At 61.6% G+C, this 9,731-nt stretch overlaps 1 protein-coding gene across 1 annotated transcript; it reads right to left on the bottom strand.

The window, feature by feature from the left end:
• Positions 1 to 24: 24 nt before the first annotated feature.
• On the bottom strand, positions 25 to 4,967 carry GALK1 (galactokinase 1). Its single transcript, XM_045836064.1, has 8 exons — positions 4,750 to 4,967; positions 3,572 to 3,761; positions 3,015 to 3,134; positions 2,684 to 2,819; positions 2,381 to 2,562; positions 578 to 728; positions 315 to 477; positions 25 to 216 (listed from the first exon to the last, which is right to left on the bottom strand). Exons 1-8 carry the CDS (start codon positions 4,912 to 4,914, stop codon positions 145 to 147), a joined length of 1,179 nt encoding a protein of 392 aa, XP_045692020.1. The 5' UTR covers positions 4,915 to 4,967; the 3' UTR covers positions 25 to 144.
• Between the last annotated feature and the right edge of the window lie 4,764 nt (positions 4,968 to 9,731).

Genomic DNA, 9,731 nt, shown 5'->3' on the forward strand with positions numbered 1-9,731 from the left:
CACACCCAGCAGCAGGCAGGCGGGCACTGTGGTCCAAGGCACAAGTTTATTGCACGCCCAGACACGGAGGACGGGTGCCAGAGACACGGAGCTTCCTGGCTTGCCACCTGGGGGTGCCCGCCGTGGACCACCCTGGGGGGCTCCTCAGGGGTGCAGCACCTGGGCACCACCGGCCGCCTGGGAGAGGTAGAAGGTGGCAGTCCCGCTGTACTGAGCCTGTGGGAGAGGCAGGCAGGTCTGAGCTCTGAGGGCCCTGGTAACCTGCTTCGCCACGCCCCCCACCCACCCCCCGGCTCTGGCACCCACCCACCCACCTGTATGTGCTGCATGGCTTGGGAAGCGGCGGAGGCCTCCAGCAAAGTCACCGTGCAGCCACCAAAGCCGCCACCTGTCATGCGGCTGCCATAAACCCCAGGTGCAGACAGTGCCGCCTCCACCAGCTGATCCAGCTCAGGGCAGCTCACCTCGTAGTCATCCCTGCAGAGAGCAAGCAGACAGGAGGGGAGGGCTTGGGACCAGCCCCCACCCCCCAGCCCTGGGGACGCCCTGTGCCCGGGGGCCCACGGGGGGGCCTCACCTGAGGGAGTGGTGGCTCTCCACCATGAGGCGGCCGAAGGCTCTGTAGTCGCCCCGGTGGAGGGCAGCCGCTGCCTGGGCCGTGCGCCTAATCTCCCCCACGACGTGCCGTGCCCGCCGGAAGCCCTCCTTGCTCACCAGCTCACTGCCGGCTGGGGGAGGAGAGGGGTCAGCGGTCAGCTGCAGGCGTGGGGAGACGGGGCGCCACGGCTCCAGGGCGCTGGGGGAGCCTCCCTCGGAGACTGGGCTCTGACACAGCTGTAGTCAGCACCCCCCACCCCGGGCACCATGAGGACCCTGGGCGATGGCCCATGTGGAGCTCCCAGCAGGGTGCCTGGCCCAGTGGGCGCTCCACAGCCAGCAGGTCGAGTCCCAGACTCTGTGCTCTCAGGCAAGCAGGACGACACAGTGCTGCCTTCAAGAGGCTGCGACCGAGCAGGAGGGAGAAGAAACCCTGCTATTTCCGCAGGCACAGCCTTGGGGCCCCTGCAGGCGGGGCTCCAGAGCTGGGGAAGGGGAGAGCCCAAGGCCCAGGGCCCAGGAGCCACCAGCAGGCTGCCCCTCCGACTAATGCCTGAGCCAGGGCACCTTGGGGTTTTTTTGTTTGTTTGTTTGTTTTTTTAAGATTTTATTTATTGGAGAGAGGGGAAGGGAGAGAGAAAGAGACAAACATCGATCAGTTGCCTCTGGTATGCACCCTGAGCAGGGACCAAACCCACAACATGGGCATGTGCCCTGACTGGGAATTGAACTAGTGACCTTTTGGTTCACAGGCCAGCACTCAATCCAGTGAGCCACAGCAGCCAGGGCAGGGCACCTGGCTACTTAATGCCATGTGCCTGTGCCACAGACGTTTGGGAGCCGGGGAGGGACAGGGCTGAGCTTCTGGACTCAGTGAGCACCTTGAGCAGAGGGCTGAGCCTAGGAGAGGTGGGCGCCAGGAACCCGGCCCCGAGCCCTTAAACAGAGACCAACGAGGAGTCTGATGGTGGGGGGAGGTGGGGACAGGGGTCAGAGGATTGAGCACCAGGCTGCGAACCAAAGGGTTGCTGGTTCAATTCCCAGCCAGGGCACATGCTTGGGTTGCAGGCCAGGTCCCCAGTAGGGGGCGTGTGAGAGGCAACCACACATTGACATTTCTCTCCCTCTATTTCTCCCTCCCTTCCCCTCTCTCTAAAAAAAAATAAACACATAAAATCTTTTTTTTTAAGATTTTATTTATTTATTTTTAGAGAGGGAAGGGAGGGAAATAGAGAGAGAGAGAAACATTAATGTGTGGTTGCTGGGGGTCATGGCCTGCAACCCAGACATGTACCCTGCCTGACTGGGAATCGAACCTGCGACACTTTGGTTCGCAGCCCGCACTCAATCCACTGAGCTACGCCAGCCAGGGCTACATAAAATCTTTTAAAAAATATAACAATAAAAAATAAAAAGCCTTTCATGGCACAGAATAATGTTAAGTTTTTCCCAAGGGGCAGGTGACACTATTGCGCACGACTCTGAAAGTGCAGGAGTGGAAGACACTGCAGGAAGCATGGAGGGACGCGGGTGGCAGCTGTCTCTGGGCAGCGGCCTTAGAGCTTAGTGTGATTTTCTTTGTACTTGTCTACACTTCTTATCTTGGGAGAAACAATGTTAAGATTTCAAGCAGCCCTGCTGAGGCTGGGGCCCTAGGTTAACAACAGTGTTTGGGGGAGTGGGCGGAGCACAGCAGGAGCCCAGCAGACGAGGCCCTGGCAGCCCCCGCCCCGCAGGGTGCCCGGCTGTCTCCAGGACGGAGCCCAGGGGGCGGAGCTCTCACCCTCCAGCTCCTCCGGCTGCACCTCCCGAAGGCTCTCCTTGCCCAGGGCGCGGGCCACTTCTTCACACTGGCGCCGCCGCAGCGGGTACTCGCTGGAGCCCAGGGAGTGGCGCACGTTGGAGTTGGTGATGAGCACAGCCAGCTTGGGGTCCGACAGTGGCACCAGGCTTGTCTCCAGGGACCTGGGGTAGAGTTGGAGCGGGGAGATGACAAGGCCAAGTGCCTGCCTGCCATGGCTCAGAGTGGGCATGCTCCGCCCACAAGCTCCACCAGGAAGTGAGGGGGGCAGGGGGAGCCCCTGACCTGCAGTCAATGAGCAGTGCGTGGTCCTTCTGCGCCAGCAGAGCGATGAGTTGGTCCATGATGCCACAGGGCACCCCTGCAAAGCTGTGCTCGGCCCGCTGACACACCTGGGCCCGGGCAACGATTGCCCCCGAGTCTGCGGCGGCACAGGGTGAGGTGAGGAGGCTGGGGCCCAGGCACGGGCACCAGGGGCGGTGGGTCGAGCAGTTCCAAAGATGCTCCGGGGAGATCCCCCACCCCCCTCTGAAGGCCACAGCAAGAGAAGCAGCTCTGACCACACAGGGACCTCAGGGAAGGAAAGCCAGGTTGGGAGCCGAGTTCTAGGAGGTACCTGGGCACAGCTGCTGCAGGAACGTGTATGTGGCCACTTCCAGGGCTGCCGAGCTGGACAGCCCACCCCCCAGGGGCACTGAGCTGACCACCACCGCACTGAAGCCAGGGAGGGGGGCAGCTGCAGGGGGAACGATGGCCGTGGTAAGTTGGGCTGCCTGGGGGGTGGGCACGGGAAGGGCACATGATTTGGTATGAAGGGAGGCAGCTGCCTGGTGACCGCTTCCAGGGATGTGTCTCATGTGGCAAAGGCCACCAACCTGCTGGGCCAAGGGGCCCACAGCCCCTCTTCCTTCCACCCTGAGGCCCCCAGGCCACAGTCCTCCTAGATGCCCTGGTTTAGGGATCTGGAGGCCAAGAGGTTAGGGTTTGAATCCCGGCTCCTCCAGGCATGTACCAGGTGGCCCAGGGCGAGCTCCGGACCCCCTCGGGGCGTCCGGTTCCTCGTCTCCGCACTGGGGTGCTCCACCCGACCAGCCCACCCCACAGTGGGCGAGGTGAGCGGAGGGTGACGGCTGAGAGCCGGTGCTCCTGGGACCGGCCTGAACTGCCCTGTACCTGGGTAGTGTTGGATCACGCCCTTGACGTAGTTGGCCCATCGAGGGGTCCCGGGCTCCAGGGACCGCTGGGCCGTGGGCAAGGGAAACTGCAGCCGCCTGGGCTCGTCAGCATCCTCGGAGGCGGTGAGCAGGGACACGAGGCCGTCCGCCCGGGGGCTGCCCACCATCACAGTCACCAGCTCCAGGGCCTGAGCGGAGAGGAGAGGCGCGGGCCCGGCTTCCACCAGCTGACGGGCACGTGAGGCCCCTCCACCACTGAAGGGCTCAGGCACTCGGGGCCCAGGACCGACAGGAGGGTGACCTTTAGGCTCAGCGGGGGAAAAGCATACGAGTGTCTCAGGGAAGAGCCTGAGGGCTGAGCTGGCCTTGGGGGCTTAGGCCCTGCCCCCTGACCTCTCCAGGGTGGCGGCAGCCCAGTGCGGGACTGGACTCTGCCCTGAGCGTGAGCTCCCAGCTGTGGGGCACAGAGGGGAGAGAGCTCAAAAGGACAACAGAGTGGGGGGGGGAGCTGCCTCTGATGCCTCACCATCGTGAGGTGGCCTCAGGTGTGCTGTACCCCTCATTCCCAAGCTGCGTGGTGGGGTGGAAACAAACCCTGGCTGAGAGCCGGGAGGCCTGAGTCCCGCCGGAGTCCCCACCAGGCACAAGCTGTGTGGCCTTGACTGGATCACTAGCCATCCCTGCCATCCCTCCCCTCCCCTCCCCTCCCCTCCCCTCCCCCCTCGCAGGGCCTGTTTCCCCCTCTGCACTGAACGGGCTGGGCCGGGAGGCCTAGGGCAAGCTCCCACAGGACCTGCAGAGCCTCGTGGAGGCCAGAGTCCGAAACACCTCCTTCCCTGTGCAACACGGGGGGCCCCCCATTTTGAGGTGACTCCCAGGTTGCTGGCAGGGATCGGCAGTCCACAGAGGGCGGGCTGGAGCGAAGAGGCGCCGGCACACCCCCTCCCAGACTACTTCCTCGTAGGCTCCCGCTTCCTCCCTTCCTACGGGAGACGTGCCCCAGCCAGGGGCGCCCCCACGTGCGCGACCCCTAAACTCGGCTGGAGTGAAAGTTCGGCGCGGCCCGCCCAATAGTTCACGCGGGGACCAGGGCCCTCCCCGCGCCCTTCGGGCCTGCCCTTCCGGCGGGGCGGCCGGGGCCCGAAGAGAGGTTCGGGTCCCCTCCCAGACCCTCACCATGGGCAGCACGAGGCCCTGGTTGTAGTCCGTGTGCTCCCCGATGAGGTTGACGCGGCCGGGGGCCGACACCGCCAGCTCCGCCTCGGCCCCGAACTCCTCCCGGAAGGCCCTCCGGGCCTCAGCCAGCAGCTCCCCGACCTGGGGTTGTCTCGAAGCGGCCATGACGCTCGCCCTCCAGCTCGGCCAGCTCGGCCCGGTCCGCACGGGATGCTCGGGGGCGGGGCCGCAGCGGGGGGGGGCGTGCCTTCCTGCCCTCGCCGCCCCGCCCACCGCGCCCCCGCCGGGGCCCAGCCGGCCCCGCCCCGCCCGCTGAGCCCGTCCTGTTCTGCTGCCGGGGGCGGGGCGCGGGCGGGCGCCCGACAAGGGGAAGGACCGCTGGGCGCCCAGTCGAGTGGGTAGGGCCCTGGGTGGTCTCGGCCGGACCGGGAGGTCTGAGCTGCCCTTTGCTGGCTATGCCTGCACCCACCCACCCACAGCCAGAGCCACCCCGCTGCCGCCGGGCCGACCCGGGCGTCCCAAAGGGATCGCCGAGACCCTGGAGTCCCGCAGCTGAGAGAGTCGCCAGCCCCTGGTCATGGGTCTCTGAGAGGGTGGCCTGGCCCTCGGTGTAAACAGCGACAGAGCCAAGTTCGGTGGTGACGGGGCAGTAGTTTGCTCCAGGCTCCTTTTCTGGGGCGGACACGCCGTCACGGCTCCTAGCTACGAAGGGCTGGAAGAGGGTGGCAACGCGCAGCCGTGGGCCCAGCGCCTCCCGGACCGACCTGCCACGGCTGCTCAGGTAGGTCGGGGTGAGCAGGGGCTGCTGAAGGCTGCGGGAAACGGGGTGCAGGGACGGAGGGTGACAGCCAGGGGCACTGAGTTCTCTTTGGGGTGAGGAAGATGCTCGAAGACTGACCGTGGTGGGGACGGTCGCACTGTCTGTGAACACGCTGAGACCGTTGAATTGTGTGCTGTGAGTGGGCACGCTGCACGGCGTGTGTAAGTGCACGCTGGGGCTGGTGCAGATGGAATTTTCGGCTAACAAGCCACGCCTCCCTTCAAGGGGGCAGCGGCGAGCCAGGCAAACCCTTCTCCACGCAAACCCTGGAGGTTCTCCCGCCTCAGCTTTCTGTTTTATTTGAGGTTCTTTTTTTATTTTTATTGATGGGAGAGAAACATTGATTTGTTGTTCCACTTGTTTATATATTGACTGGTTGCTTCTTGTGCCCTGACGGGGATCGAACCCACAACCTTGGCGTTTCAGGACAACTCTTTAACCAACCGAGCTACCCGCCTGGGGCCCCCTCTCAGCTTTGACGCCCAACAGTCCTGAGCCCAGATCTCTCCCCTTGGTCGTGGGAGACCTCAGGCAGGGGAGCGGACCTCTCTGGGCCTCGGTTTCCCGTCTGCACAGTGAGGCTAGTGATTCCTGTCTGACGGATTGTGGATGGTTGTGAACAGCACCTAGCACTCAGTAAACGCGGCATAAATGTTTGCTATTATGATCAGTCACCCATTAATTCAGCAGACATTAGCGGACTCTCCTGCGTGCAGCGGGCCCGACAGATAAAAGCCTCGGGCGCTCACGTTCTGGCTGGGAGGCAGACGCAATCTGGCCGCGGAGGCGGACGCTGGCGCGGAGGAGTGAAGAGCTTCCTGAGTCTGGGGAGGGAGGAGGGATCCTGACTGCTGCGAGCGAAGGCCGCGCACTGCTGTGTATTCTTTTTTTTAACTTCCATTGTTTCATTTTGCTTGGAAACTCATTCATCCGACCCATCACATCACCGTCCTTTGCATTGTTTTAGTTGTTCTTGGAGAACCTGATTTGAACTGAGAGAAAAATGCTTCCGTTTGCTCAAGATGGACTCTGGGACATTGATTTTTATCCGGGAGATGTGTTTACACTCAGCTGTGTGTGTGTGTGTGGGGGGGGTTTATTGGTTTGTTTGTTTTGTTTTGTTTTTCCAGCAAACAAACTGTTTATTTCCAGGAAGTGGCCCATGCCCAGACAGGGGAGCTAATGCTCAAAGACCTGGTCCTACACTCAGTTTCTATTTATTTATTTAAGATTTTATTTATTTTTAGAGAGAGGGGACAGGAGGGAGAAAGAGAGGGAGAAAAACATCAATATGCAAGAGATACATCAATTGGTTGCATCTCACAAGCCCCCAACTGGGGACTTGGTCCACAACCCAGGCACGTGCCTTGACTGGGAATCGAACCCCCAACCTTTCAGTTCGCAGGCCGGCACTCAATCCTGAGCCACACCAGCCAGGGCTATGCTCAGTTTTTAAACCCCATCTAGCATGTTACATGAAGTTTGTTGAGAAGTCTGCCTTAACCTTTACCCCTTCCTCCCATTTCCTGGCCATCTGTCACAGGGCCAGGGGCAGGGGGAGGTGGCACTTTAATGGGGATACTGTACCCCAAGATCTACTTCACTGGTCAAAAAACTCACTTGTAGAAGAAAAGGAAACGCAGAGGGAAAGCGCGCTTGCATCAGCACTGCCCGAGGCCGCTGTCACACAGGACTGAGGCATCACAGTAGAATTCCCAGTGGGATCCCCCAGCGGAGGGGATCCACCCAGGCTGGCTGACTGCCTGGTAGTCGAGACAGGCCTGGAGGTCACCAAGGCCACCCTCTGTCCAGGCCACGGTGACACCTGGCCCACAGTGAGGCTGGGTGCTGCAGAGGCACCTCTCCCCCGCCCCAACCCAGGGGCTATGTCCGTCTCGGGGCCCAGTTTGCAGCCCCTGGGCCCTCCCTGCCGGACTCAGCCTTTCTCCATGCCGCGAAGCCCTGCGCGCTCTGCACAGCTCTGACTTCTTCGTTGCAGTCCCAGCCTCGCTCCCTGAGGGGACTCGGGGCCACACCTCCCGAGCAGATGTCTACCCCTGTGGTCTCTGAAAGTTCACTCTCCGCGGGTGGCCCACCCTCGCCCATTCTGGAAGGTTCTTTTTGTTATTGTTCCCAGAGTGTTGACCTATCTCCTGACTTGGGCCCCCTTTGCCTTTCTGTAACATTAATAGCTTCTGAGCCACTGAATTACTCCTACTCTGGTGTCAGGGCTGCTGCCCAGCCAGTAGGGCAGTGCTGGTGGTTGACCACCGAATCTGTTCTGATTGGTCAGTGATCCTGACTTTTGTTGTCAAAATATTTTATTTTTTTAAATGTTTTATTTATTTTTTAGAGGGAAGGGAAGGGAAGGAGAGAAACATCAATGTGTGGTTGCTCCTCATGTGCCTCCCACTGGGGACCCAGCCTGCCACCCAAGCATGTGCCTGGATTGGAAATAGAACTGGCAACCCTCTGGTTCGCAGGCCTGCACTCAGTCCACTGAGCTACACTAGCCAGGAAGTTGTCAAATATTTTAAAAGTCACCAGAACTTGCCCTGGCTGGTGTGGCTCAGTGGATTGAGCACCGGGCTGCGAACTAAAGGGTCGCCAGTTTGATTCCCAGTCAGGGCACGAGCCTGGGTTGTAGGCCGGGTCCCCAGTAGGGGGCACACAAGAGGCATCCACACATTAATGTTTCTCACCCTCTCTTTTTCCCTCCCTTCCCCTGTCTATAAAAATAAATACAATCTTTTAAAAAAATTACCAGAATTTGCACAGATTATTTCATTAAATCCTTCCCAGCCTATTGGGCAGGTACTGTGTTTATGCCCATTTCACAGATGAGGAACAGCAGCACAGGTGTGTGAAGGACCTCATCCAAACGGGACAACCAGGCCCCGAACCTGGGTTTGTCTGACCCTGAGCCCATTCTCTCAGCCGCCACCCTGTCCCCTGGAGCACCCTGACCTGCTGCAGCCTCTGCTCGTTGAAGTGTTCAGGTCTAAAGCTCAGCCTCTAAGTAAGGGACGGGTGGGACAGCTGCTCTCCCAGACCACTGGAGCCCCACTGCCTGCATGGAACACTCCGGATGGAGAAGCCAGGCCGGTAACCAAAGCTCTTGGGAACTGGGCTCCTTCTTTGCCACATGTGCCAGGAGCAGGCCCAGCCAGCTCTGCTGTGGGGCTGCTGGGGCCACTCAGGTTCGCCGGCAAATGTGGCTGGAGTCTCTGCCAGGCCCAGCTCCAGAGGCAGGCGAGATTCACGCCTCGCCTCGGAGCACCGGGAGCTTCTCCTGCGATGAGGGGACAGCTGCAGGCTGTGTCTTCACCTGGGGCCCCAGTCATGCCCCTGAAGTTCCCGCCCTCTGGGCTGAGGACCACCCTGTCAATGGCCGAGGAGCAACGCGGACCCAGAAGATACAGCTGTCAGCCCAGGCCTGCGGCCACCTCTTCCGGTGTCTCACACTGGGTGGAGTACAGCTGGCACAGGGCCCCAGCCACCCCGGTGGGCTCAAGGACTGGGGCTGACCAAAGGCAGGGTGCTGGGGGCGGTTGCAGTGTGACCCGCAGGCCGGGGCTGCCTGGGCCTAGGAGCCAACTCCATCGTGCCCCCCCACCCCCCACTGCGCTGACACTCAAGGCTCAGTGCTAGAAGTGAGGGGCTTACGGGGGAGGCCCTGAGCGAGTCCCACAGAGGGCTTGGGGAGGGAGTGCCGAACATTGGGGTCCAGGCACGGCCTCCGTGGGCACGGGCGCAGTCCCTCACACCCCCGCAGCAGAAGGCTTCCTCCCCTAAGCCTGGAGCACAGCAGCCTCCTCCCCCCAGGCCCCTCCTTGTCACTGGTCCGCGTGGGGTTCGCCCGCCCCCCATCTCACTGTGTGCATCCCCAGAAGTGCAGCTTCCCGGGAGCTGACAGCTGCTGGCGTGAGGACCTGGGCCCTGGCATCTGACTTTGCCCCCGTGTCCCTTTCCAGGTCACGTGTGGCCTCACTGAAGCCCCTCCCCTTCCTTGCGTGGTGAGGGAGCCTCTGGGCTTCTTCCACAGGGGAAGGGGAGTGGGGGTGGGTGAGGGGCGGGGTGGAGGGTCCTCTGCTTGGGGCACAAGGCTAGGAAGTGCTTCCCCTGGTTGTGCCCGACCTGACACTGGGCATGGTGCTGCGGT

The sequence above is a fragment of the Phyllostomus hastatus genome, unplaced genomic scaffold (assembly GCF_019186645.2).
Source record: "Phyllostomus hastatus isolate PE091 unplaced genomic scaffold, TTU_PhHast_1.1 phas_contig_210, whole genome shotgun sequence".
NCBI lineage: Eukaryota > Metazoa > Chordata > Mammalia > Chiroptera > Phyllostomidae > Phyllostomus > Phyllostomus hastatus.